The 17,331-nt window shown below is 36.3% G+C and overlaps 1 protein-coding gene across 2 annotated transcripts; it reads left to right on the forward strand.

Annotated features, from left to right (window-relative positions):
* Positions 1–10: 10 nt before the first annotated feature.
* On the forward strand, positions 11–12,212 carry LOC131736987 (3-hydroxyacyl-thioester dehydratase X-like). 2 transcript variants are annotated; one of them, XM_059023395.1, is made up of 4 exons: positions 11–97; positions 8,519–8,761; positions 9,137–9,328; positions 11,718–12,212. In XM_059023395.1, the coding sequence occupies exons 2-4, from the start codon at positions 8,542–8,544 to the stop codon at positions 11,942–11,944; spliced, it is 639 nt and encodes a 212-aa protein (XP_058879378.1). In that variant the 5' UTR covers positions 11–97; positions 8,519–8,541; the 3' UTR covers positions 11,945–12,212. The 2 variants fall into 2 exon arrangements, with proteins under 2 accessions (XP_058879378.1, XP_058879373.1); XM_059023390.1 differs by having other exon boundaries at positions 73–130.
* The last annotated feature ends 5,119 nt before the right edge of the window (positions 12,213–17,331 follow it).

Consider the following 17,331-nt stretch of genomic DNA (forward strand, 5'->3'; position numbering starts at 1 on the left):
CACCGGTGAGCCTCTGTGCTCACTGAACTGTTGTTAAAGTCAACAGGCGGAGCGCAACAAACTCATTGATGAGCGACCAGACTTGCCGAGAAAAAAGGTAGTCCTAATTAATCTTAATTTATTATGAAAGGTAAGCTTAAAGTGCACAGAATGCATTGCATCCAAAATAAAGGAATCATAATGCTTTAAACCACCTTTCTATGCAATGTTATTACTGTATACCTTCAATCATAATACTTTAAACCACCTTTCTACACAATGTTATTACTGTATAACTTCAATCATAATACTTTAAACCACCTTTCTACACAATATTATTACATAAGAACATAAGAACATAAGAACATAAGAACATAAGAAAGTTTACAAACGAGAGGAGGCCATTCAGCCCATCTTGCTCGTTTGGTTGTTAGTAACTTATTGATCCCAGAATCTCATCAAGCAGCTTCTTGAAGGATCCCAGGGTGTCAGCTTCAACAATATTACTGGGGAGTTGGTTCCAGACCCTCACAATTCTCTGTGTAAAAAAGTGCCTCCTATTTTCTGTTCTGAATGCCCCTTTATCTAATCTCCATTTATGACCCCTGGTCCTTTTTTCTTTTTTCAAGTCAAAGAAGTCCCCCGGGTTGACATTGTCTATACCTTTTAGGATTTTGAATGTTTGAATCAGATCGCCGCGTAGTCTTCTTTGTTCAAGACTGAATAGATTCAATTCTTTTAGCCTGTCTGCATACGACATGCCTTTTAAACCCGGGATAATTCTGGTTGCTCTTCTTTGCACTCTTTCTAGAGCAGCAATATCCTTTTTGTAACGAGGTGACCAGAACTGAACACAATATTCTAGGTGAGGTCTTACTAATGCATTGTATAACGTCAATCATAATATTTTAAACCACCTTTCTACACAATGTTATTACTGTATAACTTCAATCTTCAGGCACTGTGGGTTTTTTATTTTTATTCATGCACGTTTATCAGTTTGTTGCAATGTCCACATCCCTGTCCATGTCGCTGGTTCTCAGTCTCCAGGGGGAAGCACTGGAGTCGGGATCAACCCGACAGCCAACCCACAATAATCCAGAGGGGGGAAAACTGACAAAGCGGGAGGGGGGTGGTGTTTCAAGGGGGGAGGTGGCTGGTTGCGGTCATGTGTGCTGTGCACATGAGAGGAGGTGTGTGGCATGAACTGCATGCTCCCCACCACAGTTCATGAATCATAGCTTTCAAAACATGCCTTGCCACTAAGTAACACTGCTTTTCTTCACTTTTCTGTACTTTCATTGTTGACATGCTGTTTCTGCTGTATGAAATACTTTTTGAGTGGGGTGTTGTCATCAGGAATGTGGCATGCCTGTGCAATTAGAGCAACTTCTAGACTCTAGGCGTTCACGCACAATTGCTTTCCAAAATGTTATGATGACTTCTGACGGTTGAACCACTAATATTTGTGAGGCCTCTTGACATTGTAGAAAAAGTGCCCTTCCTCCATCTGCCTTCCAGAGCAATTACTACATATCCCCTATAACTGGCTGAGCAATGTTCCCATAAATAAAATAGCTTCATAAATTTTTTACCTCATACGGGGTGCTAATTTTCAACTGGCAATAGTTTTATTGCAGTGCATGAAGCAAAAATAATGTATTGACATTTACTTGCTTTTTAAACATTTGGTACGGGCTGATGGATTTCTTTGCAATTTCATACTGCATGCTTAGCTTACCCAGTACAATACTGTTGACTAGGGTTTAGGTTAAAATTGCATTTTTTTCTTAAATTTGTAGACAATAATTTTAGTTTATTTTATTGAAAATTAGTATATTATAATGTTTCACTTTGAAAATTTGAGGAGCCACTACCTCCCTTGCCCCCTCTAAGGATCCTTCACTGGTTTGTTTGTTATAAATATAGTTATGACCTAACATCAGTATAACTTTGGGTAACTGCATACTCCGTATTATCACAGACAAGTTTTTTTTTTTTTAGAAAAACCACAAAGAAAGTGATTTCTATAATTTCTAATTGTTCTATTGAAAGATATTCAGCTTCATAATAAAACAACAACTATTACATAACATACATAAAATAATGTCATACTTTGACAAAAGCAGTTGGACACCCTTACAGTAGTATTTTGTGTGCCCACCATTTGCTTCCTTTACAGCTTGCAGTCTTTTTTTGTGTTTTGAAATCAGTTCCTGGCATCTTTCCAGAGATATTTTTGCCCATTCTTCAACACATACAGCATTGAGTTCTGCAATCGACTTTGGTTTCCTTTTTGCAACAGCAGCCTTCAATTCAATCCACAACATCTTCAAGTCTGGGGACTGAGATGGCCAATCCATAACTGTAATCTCCCTTTTAGGGTCATTATCCTGCTGGAATATAAACTTCTGCCCAATAAGCCTTCTAGCACTAGGTAAACAATAAGAGTGCAAAATGTCTTCATATTTTGCAACATTCATCGATCCTTCTACAATACAAAGGTTGCCAAGGAAGAAAGGTTGCCTGAGGAAGAAAAACAAGCCCATACAATCACACAACCTCCACCATGTTTAACACTGGGCATGATGAACTTTTCATTAAATTCTTCTCTTCCTCCAAACATATTGTTTCTTTCTTGGTGAAAAAAGTTATATTTTGGATTCGTCTGACCATAAAATTTGGTTGAAGAAATCATCAGGCTTCTTCAAGTATTGAATGGAAAACTTCAATCGCTTTCTTTTGTGTTTTGTTTTTAACAAAGGTTTGCATCTTGGTTTTTTCGACCTTGGACATTCATCTTGCTAAAGTTGGAGTTTTGCAAAAAAATGTTTGCTACAAAAGAGTTTTCCTAAAATTCTTTGTTTTTGAGAAATTTCTAGAAATTATAAATTTCCATTGGGGTATGTAAACTTTTGACTACAACTATATATATATATATATATATATATATATATATATATATAAACAGAAAATGTTTTTAAAGTTCATACCGTATAGTTATCAAAGTTTTTCTCCGTCTGGTTTGCTGGCTGCTGCATAATCCAGTTTATAGCCCACCCATCATATTTGTATATGTATATTATTATTATTTTCCTAGTGGGATATGCGTGGCATTATCATGGCTGGGGAAGAGCTTCTGATTGTAATGCTATATGGGAGAAAGGTCTGTATTATGTATAACTGTTAGAATGGTCAGGAGTATGGCATAATGCACCGTTGTCTCTTAAGAGGTGTCCCTTGCAAGGTATGATTCTCCTTATCCTTCCATGTAAAAGATATTTGATGCAAATGCCAGAGAAACTGGCAAAATTGCAATGAAAAGTCAATGGAATGTAATAAATGTTTTTGTAGTCTTAGTGATAGATGAGGTCAATTCCTACCCTAGTCTATACTGTAGTCTAATTCAATGTTTTCTTTGGCCCTGTCCACACTATGCTTTTAAAACCGTATTAGTGCTAAATATGGTTAGCATCAGTGTTGCCATGTTTTACCAGAAATAAAAAGTGGCACTGCCTTTCAAAACAAGCCCAGTCTATTTCAGAGGGAGGGGTGGGGTGTTTATACAAATTCCATAATTTAAAAAAAAAATATTACAAAAAAAACCGCGACTCAAAAAATTAAAGCGACTCTCAACAAGCCCAATTAGCGTCCATACTACGCAGCGTTTAAGAACTGAACTCGAGACCACCTCGGGGTAGTCTCGGGTCCGGTTCTAAATAGATCCGGCACAACCAACCCCATTTTCTATTCACTATGAGTCTATTCATTACATTTAACCCCCCTTTTACTGAGTTACAATCCTTATTTTTTTCAGGAATGGCTGAAATATACACGACAGATTTTTACATACAAAATATATAATAGAAATATAAACAAATAAAATAAGCAACATAAACAAATATAAATACAATAAGCAATATAAACAAATAGAAATACAATAAGCAATATAAACAAAAATAAATACAGTAAGGCATTTTTTTTAGCAGATTATTTGGGTCTTTTATTTTGAAATACTGGGCAGCAGTGTGGAGTAGTGGTTAGGGCTCTGGACTCTTGACCGGAGGGTCATGGGTTCAATCCCCGGTGGGGACACTGCTGCTGTACCCTTGAGCAAGGTACTTTACCTAAATTGCTCCAGTAAAAACCCAACTGTATAAATGGGTAATTGTATGTAAAAATAATGTGATATCTTGTAAGTCGCCCTGGATAAGGGCGTCTGCTAAGAAACTGAATCTTTTCACCCGTGCGTCGGCTGCCAATAGGCAGCTGGCGCAGTTTTTTTATCGGCCCTTAAATAGGCTGTACCCTTGAGCAAGGTACTTTACCTAGATTGCTCCAGTAAAAACCCAAATGTATAAATGGGTAATTGTATGTAAAAAATAATTGTCTTAATGGGGGGAATTAAAATGTAGCCTCGGGGAAAATATTTCTTCACAGTTTTGTTTTCTGCTCATGTTTTTGTTTGCAAGTTAGTTTATTTCTTAATAATACCTGTTTTGGTATTACGAATAAACTAGTAGTAGAGTAACACTACACAGTTTTATACGCAGATCAGATGCGTCGCAGAAGATAGATAGCTGTGAATTCAGTGTGGCTGACAGATTGTGAATTGCACGGTTGATGTTTCATACACGTATACAAATCTTTTCGTCCCTTTGTCCAGGCTCTGTAGGGGAGGTTGGGCTAGATTAGACTGATTACAGGTCTTCTCTGATCGTATGAAGCGCTAATCATGAAATCAGACATTTTACTGTCAAGAGCAAAATATTAGGATATGGTCAGACTGCATATCGATCTCCTCAGTACATTTGAATCACAGTTCTTACAGAATCACATTTATGGCTTTCAAAATAATAAGTTGACTAAAGTGTTTCATAACATAATATATTACACCGATGTTTATACAGGCCCACATATTGTCTTATGTATCTTGTAAATTTAGAAATCTGAATTATCGTGTGCACATTGTTTAGTAATAGCACAAATACTTTGCAAAAAGATGCAATTGATGCAAAATGATGGAATGGCCGCGAATTTTTGTTTGGTGTGGAAAACCCTCAATTGCAGGGGAGGGGGTGGAATAGACCTGTACCTGGTCAGTGTAGAATATTGTTTTGGTTCTGTGGGGTGGAGTATCCTTTTTCTTAATAAATAGACTCGCATACATGTATCTGTATTGTTCTGGGTAATTTGCAGCCTTAGTCACTACTTTAATGTATATTTTCAGCATCATAGTTTTCATATGTATGCACACTTATGATTACCATTTCAAAAGGTGGATGAGATAGCCCCACCTCACCTTTAGTCCATAAGATATGCATATGGTATCTAAATACTTTTAAAGCTGTAATATGGGGTTAAGCATCAGACAGTATTTCTGTCCACTCTTTATTCACTCAAGCATAGAATTGTTTTTGGCAAGGCTATCAATTGCCCATGCACTTATACGTCGCTGCAATGTTGCATCTGTTGGCCTTGTGTGAAAGTTATTGTGAAAGATGCGACTACTGCTAACTGAATGATACAAATACAGCCAAAAATGGCTGTAAGCTAGTGTTTTATAAAGAAGGGTCAGTTTTTATTCAGAGTGTCTGTGCTACAGTTTACTGTATATTTTGAGAGTTGATCTGAATTACAATTTAAATAAGACACTTGAGTTTTAGTAAGAAATAAATAAATTAATTAAAAATAAAAAAGAAAATGTGTAGTTTAAATGTCATAGGCCTACAACGTATTTATCCATTAATTCTAAAATAAATCATTTTGGTATAATTGATCACAATAAAATAGCACCTGTCTGTGTAAGTTTTTTCTAATAGAGGCTTGTATACAGTTACAAAGGTGTGTTTATTTTTGCAGACTAGAGTCCAAAGGCCTGAGACAGTACTGCAGTGTTTGTGGCTATGGCTGGGACTATCCTGATTCTACCAACAGAGACATCCCTGTGTGCTATCCAGAGATACTCTTCTTCCGCTTGTTGGCAATGGTTATAAGCTCTGATGGATTCAGGTTAAGCCCCCTGGGCAAGTGCTCTTTGTGGTTTTTCTTTTTATGTTTATATAGTTGAATACACGTGATGCATGTCCTGCCTTACCATTGAGTTTATTTAATTGTTTGAAAAGGCCAAACGATTGAAACTAGGCATTACTCTATAAACCCCAATTTGTATTAAAGTGGCCTATGATTTGTGTTCCGCATTTACGGGTTTTATCATTAAAAAAAATGTCCCGGGAATTTTTCAGAGTTTATTTTGCAAATATTAAAATAGGGATAAAATCAGTAAAAAAAAATGTTTTAATTGAAACATCTGTAAAAATTGGGGGGAAAAAATCTCAGTATACACACTTTACATGTGGAATATGATGCGTAGCAGTTCTGGTTTCTGAATAAGTTTAATGTCCCTGACATGTACGATGAAGCAGAATCTGTGCAAGTCGAGGCCACATTTTCCCAAGTTAGCTGGTACTTTGCGAACGTTTGGGCAATCGCTGTGCTGATGGAAATAGTATCTGCAGAAGGTATGAACATGACATCAGCACAAAACAAGCCAAGTTTATTTGCCTTGAAATCATAAAAAGAAAAGAGAATTGACAGAACTGGACGGTCCAAGCTATCGGGAGACATTTCCATCAATACGTTCCATAAGTTTACCAACTAAAGCATCATCATTTTCTGTCAAATATTTACGATTAAGATTGTCGGCATTACACAGTATTTAGCTGATGGACAGTACTGTCGCACAAAGTCACCAATACATACCTCTCTGCAATAAACAGTGGCTGTCCAGGAAAGCACAGAGCTCTGACAAACTCATTAACACAGTCATTCTGAGCTCTCTTTTATTAAAGCGTGTGTAAAAGCTGCAGAAATTGATTGCTTGTCTCTGTTCACTTTCTTGTTTTAGTTTTTAGTGTCGCTTACTTTCAGTATGTTCTTTTATTCTCTCAGCATGAACATGTACCTCAATGCAGCAGTATTTGCAATGCTATGTATCCTCTGACTCATCTGGCCCCCTTCTATTTGGCTTTTTGTATACTTCAAAACGTTCTTTTTTTTTAATATTCATAAAATGATTTACATTTTCTCCGGTAACATTCATAAATGTTAAATAAATCGGAAATGTGGAACACTACCTATGATGTACCTGGGACTTTCTTAAACACACCCCATTTCCCTGACAGAAAACCTTAACTAATGGCAAACAATATAAAACATATTTTATGACGATTCTGTGTAGAAATCCAATATTTTGTTTTCCCAGCCCTACACAAAGCAACAATAAATTGTCCTGAAATGCTAACATTCATGTTCATATGGAAGCTAACGTTTACAGGACCACCAGCCCAGGTTGTTTTTGCCCTGCTGTTACATGAAGAATGCAAGGAGTTTGTAGATGCTTTTCTTTGAGTGATAAAATGCATAGCCATTCAAGAACAAAAAAGCACCATCACTTTGGTAATACACTGTACATGCATTATTCAGGAAGAAATAAAAAAAGAAAACAAGTTAATGAAAACTGCCAACTTCTCCTATTCTTAGCCAACAAAAGAAAATCACCAAAACAGTGTGTTGCAAAAAAAATATACAAAACTTGTCAGTATCCTGCCTTTACCAGTTTTCATAAAACCCTTACTAACTTAGACAACTTCAGATTGACAAATCCTGGTGAAACTATAGTTATTAGGAAAAGGAAACTCACATTGACTTTCAAAGCGGTAAAAATAGCAAAGTTAGGGAGGATTTATGGAGAAACTAAATAAGCAAGAATGTATTTATGTATGACAACCATATTAAAAAAGGAGATAATTACGCTAGGAAATGTAACCTGCACATAGTGGTTCAAACCACATACTGCATGTATGGTGCAAGTAATACACATACATAACAGATGGGAAAATAATTGAAGTAATAGGTTTATAACATTACATAGAGAGTTAAAAATAATAATTGCAAAAAACTCTACGTCTTAATCTTCTGGCAAATCCCATCAATCAAACTTTTCCTCCTTGGAATGCTACCACCCTATATGTATACATGTATTTAGATACATTGATAAATAATATACAAATGCTTAGAGCCTGATTAAGTTCGTTTTTTTTAAATGCAATTGAGAATTCAGTATTCAACAGCACTGTTGTCTGCTAGCCTGGCCCAGGTTCTTGAATGCTTTCTGAACATTGTCATCATTCTTGCTGAACAGAAAGGCATTGACAGGAGGCACTGCTTCATCTTCTGAAAATGTGAAGCCTCAAAAACAAATATATCAAGTGTAATACTTTCCCAATGTCATATAATGAATAAATGTTCATGTTGTAGATCTAGGTAAGTGAATGAATGAAACACTGTTAAATACAAAAAATACATCTTTTCATGAAGTCTTTAGAAAAAGAAAACTTGAACCCACCCAGATCAGTATTTATAGATCTTATCTCCTGCATTGTGTTCTGTTTATGTGATTTCCTGCAGTATATTGTTTAAGATTGCTTTGTCTCATGTACTCTATATCATGTTTATGTCATTTGTTTTTGCTGTATAGGACTTATCCATGTACAGCAGACCATGAGAACTTCCCAACCTGTGGATGAAATAAAGAAAGGACCATTTTTCCTTCAGGCCGCTGTGAAGGAATACAGATCAGTAGAACTTGGTATAGAGGTGGACATTGTGTTTGAGCTAAAAGATAGAGTCAAGGAGCCTGTTTGGGAAGGAATCATGACATTGCTCTCGAGAGATATGAAGAAACTCAACAGAAAAAAGCAACATACCCAAGAAAGCTGTGGTAATTAAAAATAAATAATGTAATACTACTACGACTACTACTGATAATAATGATTATTGTGCAAGTGCTTATTACAGGGCATACATTTAAGCAATATCTATAGGGCTCATCACGTGAATAAGAAGGCTTTTATATGAGCCAGAAAAAAAGCCAAGTAAACTCGCTGTGTTATCTAGTTGTAGATGGTTTGTGTTTTGGAGTCTTGACTGAATGATATCATGTACACGAATATTGTATATGTTTTTACATCTGCGTGTTCTATTACATTTTTGCACTTACTGTGACGTCACAACATAACTAGCACTGGTTTTGTTTTTTGTTTGAAGAAGAAAGCTGTGAAATTGATGATCCATGTTTGTTTTCTATCACTTTCAGAGCCTGAGGAAGTGAAAGTGATTGAAATATTGGTACCTTGGTACACAGGACTCAAATACGCTTTTGCATCTTTAGACTATAATCCACATCACCTTTTTTCACCAACGGCTAAGCTACTTGGATATAAAAGCCCCATAGCTCACGGGATGTGGATGGTGTCTCGATGTCTTGCTGAAATAGAGAAGCGTGAAGGTAAAAGTAGTAGGATTGTAGCTTAATGACCATCACCATCACTCAACATTCCTAGTTTTAAGCTTAATATTTGGCCAGGGTTTACTCAAATACACCTTATTCATGCAAGCCTCAAAACAAGGCTTGGAGTGCAGCTGCTAACTTCCGGTCGCTGATGTCTCCAACTGCAGTGGAGAGAAGTTATGGCGTTGCACTGGTGCGTTCCATTTTGTGGTTCTGATTTAAGAAGTAACCCAGTGCACATTGCCCTTTTTAGATGTTAAAGCTCCAAATTCTGTACATGTATTATTTAATTATATAATATTGTAACAAAACCACACCCACTCGGGTTCTTTGACCCAGGACACAGGAAATTGAGGTTTAAGTGCTGACACGCTACTTTTAATAAAAAAAAAAAACCAAAATAAACAAAACAAACGCCTAGCTCTTTTTGAGCACTAAACTAAAACACAAACAGCAACCTAAACTAACACTCAGGACGGCTAAGCCGTTTACCTGACCAATAACAAAACACTCTGTTCTTGAGACTTACTTTTTCCTTTTAATGACTGCTCGGAAGCAGAGCACTCCTCCTACTCAGAACTAAGCTTGGAGAAACAAACAAAGCCTAGGTTTTCAGATATGGTGTTACCTGAACCCTGTAAGGTGACTCATTCTTTTTCATTGACCGGAATGCCTTATCCCTAACGCTACATCCATTCTCCTGCCTCATAACTGTATTTAGAAAACAATTAACACATGCTTATACCAAACCAATAAACGTGAAACAATACAGAGGCTTAATGTCAACATCAATATTAATTAAAGTAAACGTTCTCTAACCAAAACTGCGAGATCTAAACAGATTTTATGAATCTAGTATAGGCTAGTAGCTTATTCACTTTCCGATCACAAATACGCTTGCTAATTTACCTTCTACTTCATGAATATAACCCTCGATCCAATTGCTGTAACCTTACTGCTGTATGTGTTTTGGAATCCTCGCATTACCATCTGCCCAATTATCAATTTCTTCAACTTTTATTTGAGGAACACATATTAAAGATTTCGTCCACAGTGGATATTATCAGTAGCTGCGGCGGCCGTGACAGTTGCTCGCATACCAAGCCTCGTTTTCAATCAAACATGGCCGCTGCGTGGATAAGGCGTATAGGCAGGTCAATTCCAAATTCAGTTACATGTCAGCTTCATTAAGCACTTATTTGTTGTATTGGTTCCACAAGGTCCTACAAGAAAGATTGAGATTACAAATGCACTGTCCTGTATATTCCATTTGATTTGGAATTCAGCATGGTTTGTGCTTAATGTTGTATAAATCTGGTACTGCAGATTCAGAGAAGTGGAGTAGCTAAAAACAGATACTCTCATGCAATCAGACTATTGTGACCTGTGTGTTTGCAACCTGACCATACAGAAATCAAACTGTTATTGTTTTGGGGTGACCGTATGAAAGATCTTAAGGATACATTTTGTACCATAATTGTTTGTCAGATAAGATTGAAGTGAATTGCCACTTATACAAGCTAATCCATGAAATTTAATGTGATAACAGAAACTCAATTAATTACATTGCTTATAATAAACCAACATACAATGCATCCCATGTCCCATTAGATTTAATATACTATATACTGTATATTATAGTATTCATACTAGCAGCCAGTTGCCAAAACAGTTGACAATACCTTGATTAATAGATGATATACGTGTTGTTCATGTGTTAGTTATTAAAATGGTGTGTTGCCTGAAACAAGACTTGTCAATATAAGATTAATACGAGCTAGGAGAAGAAAATACTTCTCTGCTGCCAGCCAGCATGTAAATGTGAATTAGCTACAATATGGAATTGAAAAAAAGCTGTAAAACATTTTTAGGTATAGTCCCACAGTCTAGCAAATATTTCCCCTTATTAATGTGTGCTGTCCCTTTTTACTATGTGTAAAAACACCCTGACAAAATAGTTCTGGAAGATCATATTGCATGCCAACGTTATACTTATTTAATTCCGCCATTACATTGGTGCAGCACTTTCTTTATTTTACTTTTAAAACCTACTTTCACAAAAGACCCATTCATTTCCTAAATGTTCTGCTACAGCTATTTTTCCAATATAGTATTTTTTTTTTCTCCAAATTAGCATTGGTATGATTATGATATAAAGCTGACCACCCTACAGTAGTAAACGTTTCAATAGCTTAATTTCTATTTGCAGTTGAAGTGTTTAGCACTTAGTTATGTTCCCATTGTACAAAATACTCTTAAAGCCAGTCTCTATTGCTCTACTCTGTAATGATAGCCCACATGTAAAGATTATTGTGAGTAGTGAGTTGGACTCTGTATTCATTAGAGATAATGTGCTGCATTTTCTTTTGTATTTATTTACTCACAGGAACAGATGCAATCCAAGCCCCTGTTTGCGTTAAGGTCAGGTTTAAGCAGCCCCTGCTCATGCCTGGGAAGGTAGTAATCAAATACTGGGAAACTTTCCCAGACGCAGGTACATGGTCTCACAAATCGTACCAGTTCAGAATGGAGGAGATTGGGACAAGGATGCCTCATGTGGTGGGAGAGATATCAGGAGTGGAGTCGTATTCTATAAATGCAGAAAGTGGCTGAAGCATGTCAACTCAGTCCTGCTGCTTTGGATCTGCATATGGACCTATAGCTTAAAATGAGTTCATGTAAAGCAGAAAAAAATAATATTCATTGGAGATTTTTCAAATTTGCAAAGGCAAGTTTGTAGCATATTACGCAGTGAATGAATTAATGCAATTGAACAAGAAAAAAGTCTGTTGATGGATAATTTCTTTTTATTTGGAAATACAATCTACTTGTGACTGTAGCTTGTGTACATGGTGTGTTTTCTGTAATAAAATGGTTCAAAAGCAAACATGTATCTGTTTTTTTTAGCATACAGTTACATGAGGTATTCTGTGTTATGTGGATCCTGTACCAGGACCAGACCTGCATTACCATCTGAGATTTCCACCAAATTTTGATACACCAGTTTCAATAAATAATAGGCCTGTCATGCTGTACAACTTATTTAGAAAATCTTTTGCTCCAAGTTGTCTCCAAAGAATTATTTTAGAAGCCTAGCCTAGAAAGAAAAGTTGATTAATAACCTAGCATAATTTTCCTGGAAGCACATTGCGTTAAGAAGATTGATGTGGTGCTGGGGTTCCATATGTACAGTACATTCATGGTAGAGTGCTGACAGTAGATTAATTCACATCTTTTCAGGTCCCGATTGTGTTTTGGGTTTAACTCTTGTTTCAGTAATTCTGTAAAAGGAATACATTAAAAAGGGTAATAGGACATTTTACACACTCGCTTTTTTTTTTTTTTTTTTGGAGCTTCAGTAAAAACAATTACTGCAAGTTCATTTTATTTGAATCCAGTGAAGCTTTCGTGAGAATTGGAAGGGAAACCAAGGTATCCCGGTGGTATTGCAGCTTTCTGCTATTCTTCTGGATGTGTTCCAGGCATTAGCAGATGCAAGACTGATCCTCCTTGACCACCCATATGGCATCTATCAATCTACTGTTTACAACACAGGTGTCCACAGCTTGCTCAAGAGGGGAAGGACTTGGCTTTAGACCACTGTACCCAGTCCATGGCATTCTACTGCTTAAGCACTTGAGCCTTTAAATGTCACAGAAGGGTCTGATGAATCGCAACATGGCATTTGGCATTTCAACTGAATTTTTTCTGCGCCTCAGTAGCTGCCAAATTGCACACACATTTTAGATCTTATGCTGGTTTGTGCTTCAGATAATGGAGTATCAGTGTTTCAGGTCATTTTCAACCCTGCAACTAATTTAGAACATAAAAGAAAAGTGTGTTTTTAAGGGACAGCATAGTAATGATTGTTTTACCTCCTCCTGCTTCTGAAAACACTGCTGAACAATTTAAGAATTATTTCAGAATAAGGATCTATGAAATACAGTGCTGATCAATTATATACAGTCAGCATTTGGATATACAATACACGTTAGTCACATTTTACTGTCCTTGTATTAAGAATAAAATCAATTCCCATTATATACAGTTGTCAAAAGTTTACATACCCCAATCGAAATTTCCTGAAAACAAATAATTTTAGGAAAAATATTTGGTAGCAAAAGATTTGCTTTTGTGTATGAGGAAAAAAAATATGGCTACAATTATTAAAGAAATAGATGTGAACAATTATTTATTTCATTTATTTGTTAATTCAAAAGTATTCATACCCTTTGATGGTATGATAGTATTGTCTATTATTATTATTATTATTATTATTATTATTATTATTTATTTATTTCTTAGCAGACGCCCTTATCCAGGGCGACTTACAATCGCAAGCAAATACAAATACATTCAAGTGTTACAATACAAGTAATACAATAAGAGCAAGAAATACAATAATTTTTGTTCAAGTGTGACAAACCACAATTCAATAATAAAAAGAGAAGAAAACTCCAATAATGTGAATTGCTGGAAAGGTTAGCAGGGAACAAGATGTTATGGCATTGCTGTGAAAAGGAACACTTAAAGTACAGCAGTACTGAAGAGCCCCTGCTGCTAGCACTGCTGAGCGCTGGAACAGCTATTAGTCTTGACTCAATAGATCCTGTGTTGGTGGGTTAACATACTCGGCAATGCTGTTATAACCTGTGTTGGAGAAAAAGAATATGTATTTTAGCCATCTTTCCATACTCCTGTACATAAGCCTATAGTAGCTAAAATTCTGCAGTCCATTCACTGAGTCTCATTCTAGCCAGTTCTCGTTAATTTAAAAGCAGATCAGAGGAATAGCTGAGATGTACAAATGAAAATGTTCAAATTGTTAGAATCACGGCAAGGGAATCTGTAACCCCCTAAAGTATTAATACATTACCCATCGAAGCATTAGGTAAAAAGGAAGTTTCCATTAAAAAACCTTTTAAAGCACCAGCTTCTATAGATTAAAAAGCCTATTCTACTTAAGAAAATCCTTTATGTGTGTTATGCTGGAACACATTTAAGTACTCTTTTGCCATTTGCCTTGAAACATGAAAAGATGTTATGGTTGCCATGTTTTTTTAAATTTCATAACAGCATTACAAAAATGGTCTGTGATAAAATCGTGTGCTTATTATTTTCATTTTATAGTAAACATTTACTCTCCTATCTTTAAAAAAAAAAAAAAAAAAGATGTTGGCTATACAGTAGCCAATACACTCTTTAGGGCAAATTCTCTCTATTTTTTACTCGATTCATGGTGGTTGAGCACAATGTATCATGATGTTAGAATCCTCATGAATGAATCATTGCTTGAAGAAAAGACAGATCTTAATTGCGTCAGAGAACACATTCAGACACCTCTGATTTCATGTTCAATTACATTTTCTGTTCTTTACACAATTAACTCATGAAGTACCAAATTAAATTCTTTGAAAAAAACACAACACAAGATGTTTTTATGTAATTTGATTACATTCATATTTAGACATACCTTTTGCAGTTAACAATTCGAGTAAGTTATCATAACAATATGGTTAAAAAGAAAACTAAAATAAGAGGTAGAGATGGCAGTTAAAAATTACAAAGTAACCTGTCCTCAAATTAGGCCAATGGCACTTAATGGGTTAATTAATAATAAATCAAAGAAGGATCTCTGACGGGTTCGCTTGGTAAATGCATGACTGCATAGTGTGAAGGATGAGTCATGCAATGAGAGGAGTGCAAGTTTGCTTCCTGGCTGCCCCTATTTGCCGATCTTAGCTGGGCATCCCACAGGGAAGGCTGGACTGGCCCTTGAGCTCAACCACAACAGCACTGATCGCATTGCAAACACAACAGCCAGAACGGTATGCACAATACCAACTAACAGAACAGTACATACGCATATGGATTTGTAAAAGTTTCTCTTGGAATTCCTTAGGAAGCTTGGTTTGTCTTTTCTCGGCAGTAAGTCACGTTGCTGCTTTTCTCAGCAGTCAGTTGCTGTTTGTGTACTTGGGTAGTCATGTCTTTTGTTGGTGATTTTAATACATGCATCACTATACTATACTTAAATTTAAGATGTAATCTAACTAAGCTAACTAATCTTTAGAGCAGGTCTTGTTTGTTGTGTTATTTGGTGATACTTTAAAGCCTCTATAATGATTGCAAGGCCATAATTCAAATATAATCCCCGCCTGAGGGATCCCAAATTTATCTTGACTTGCAATAGAGATGGTAATATTACTAGAATAGAAGCATTCCTTAGGAAAACAACATTAATTACAGACTTCAATTCATTTTTCCACTTGTGGACTTAAAATATGTTTAATGTCATGGTAAAAAAAAAAAAAAATTACGATGAAGATAAACATATTATAAGGCCAAAAATGAATTTAAGTCTGTAGCGTATAACATACTTAGATGCTTCTTGATTTGGATCTGTGCTACTTTTTAAAATTACTTTACACTTCACTTTGAATACTGATTTACCACAGTTGACATTTGTTATGCTTCAAAAAAACTTCTATGTCCTGTGATTGAACGTCACTGTGTGCCAGATAAAAAATACTTTGGACCTAGTTATCTCCTGCAGATAATGTATCTCTCTGGCAATGGGGGTTATAGTAGAAGTGCACCTACCGATGTAGCTTTGTAGCTGGAGAATTGTAACACATGGTATGGCATTATTGAGGATTTCAGTTTTTAAGCTGTTTTGACTTCTGGTTAAACCTAACAAAGATGATGGAACAATGCAAGGATATTATTATTATTTATTTCTTCGCAGACGCTAACATTGACTGCCTGTTAAGCAGATATTTTATTTTAAAATCCTACTTCTGACTTATAAGGCTTGTTGGGAAGTTGGCCCTGATTACATCTGTGAGCTGGTGAAGCCATACACTCTGGGTCGTTCTCTTCATTCCTCTAACTCAGGTCTACTCTCTGTTCCTTCTTTCCACTTTGTCTCTATGGGTGGAAGAGCTTTTTCTACTCATGCTCCTAAACTCTGAAATTTGCTGCCTGAGACTTGGCTGACTCGCTTTCGATTTTTAAAAATAGGTTAAAAACATATCATTTTGATTTGGCTTATTTTTCATTGTTCAGCGCTTTGTGATAACTGTGTCATGAAAGGCGCTATATAAAAACCAATTGTATTGTATCGTATTGGATTGTATACCCTAGCACAGAATATGCGGGAGGCTGTGTGGTCCAGTGGTTAAAGAAAAGGGCTTGTAACCTGAAGGTCCCCGGTTTAAATCCCACCTCAGCCACTGACTCATTGTGTGACCCTGAGCAAGTCATTTAACCTCCTTGTGCTCTGTCTTTCAGGTGAGACGTAATTGTAAGTGACTCTGCAGCTGATGCATAGTTCACACACCCTAGTCTCTGTAAGTCGCCTTGGATAAAGACATCTGCTAAATAAACAAATAATAATTCACCTTATGAAGGGACCTACAACTTTACTCTACTTGCATTGATTTCAGCATTTATAATATGTATTATTGTTTTATTTTGCCATTAAAAAGTTAAATCTTTGTTTGAAGCAAAGACCTATTTACACTCCTGCAACTGTCAGGTCTGCAGTAAGCCACACTGCAAGCAGCCTAGCAGTCGACGGATCAGATCGCTCTGTAAGTAAATAATATGTAATTTGAATGATTGCCATTTGAGGTTGTAACATAAGTGAGTTGTGTTGGTGTAACAATCGACCAACTTGCACAGGGCGCAGCTGACTGGATTTAGAATAATTTCAAAACAATTGTTGGCAGCACCCAGCTCTCAACTTGTAGGGCATTATATAAGTACTGACGCTAAGCTAGTGCACCAGCACTCAGTGCCAGTTCACCAATGGGCCTCATCACCAAAAGAGCTGGTAGTCTAAACTGTGGTAGTCCCCACGAGGGCAGGCCAACATGGACCAACTGCATAACTTTCTACCCAATCTTTGAACTGAAGGCTCCAACTCCAGACCAGGTTTGCATGCATTTCTTTATTTCTCTTTATTTAAGCTCTTGCTCCTCCTGTACCTGTCTGTT

Source organism: Acipenser ruthenus, chromosome 1, assembly GCF_902713425.1.
Source record: "Acipenser ruthenus chromosome 1, fAciRut3.2 maternal haplotype, whole genome shotgun sequence".
Classification (NCBI taxonomy): domain Eukaryota; kingdom Metazoa; phylum Chordata; class Actinopteri; order Acipenseriformes; family Acipenseridae; genus Acipenser; species Acipenser ruthenus.

Excerpts from the sequence above, each read along its gene's own strand:
- LOC131736987 (XM_059023390.1), top strand. Across the intron at positions 8,762-9,136 it reads ACATACCCAAGAAAGCTGTG|AGCCTGAGGAAGTGAAAGTG; the intron begins GTAATTAAAAAT and ends TATCACTTTCAG. Across the intron at positions 9,329-11,717 it reads TGAAATAGAGAAGCGTGAAG|GAACAGATGCAATCCAAGCC; the intron begins GTAAAAGTAGTA and ends ATTTACTCACAG.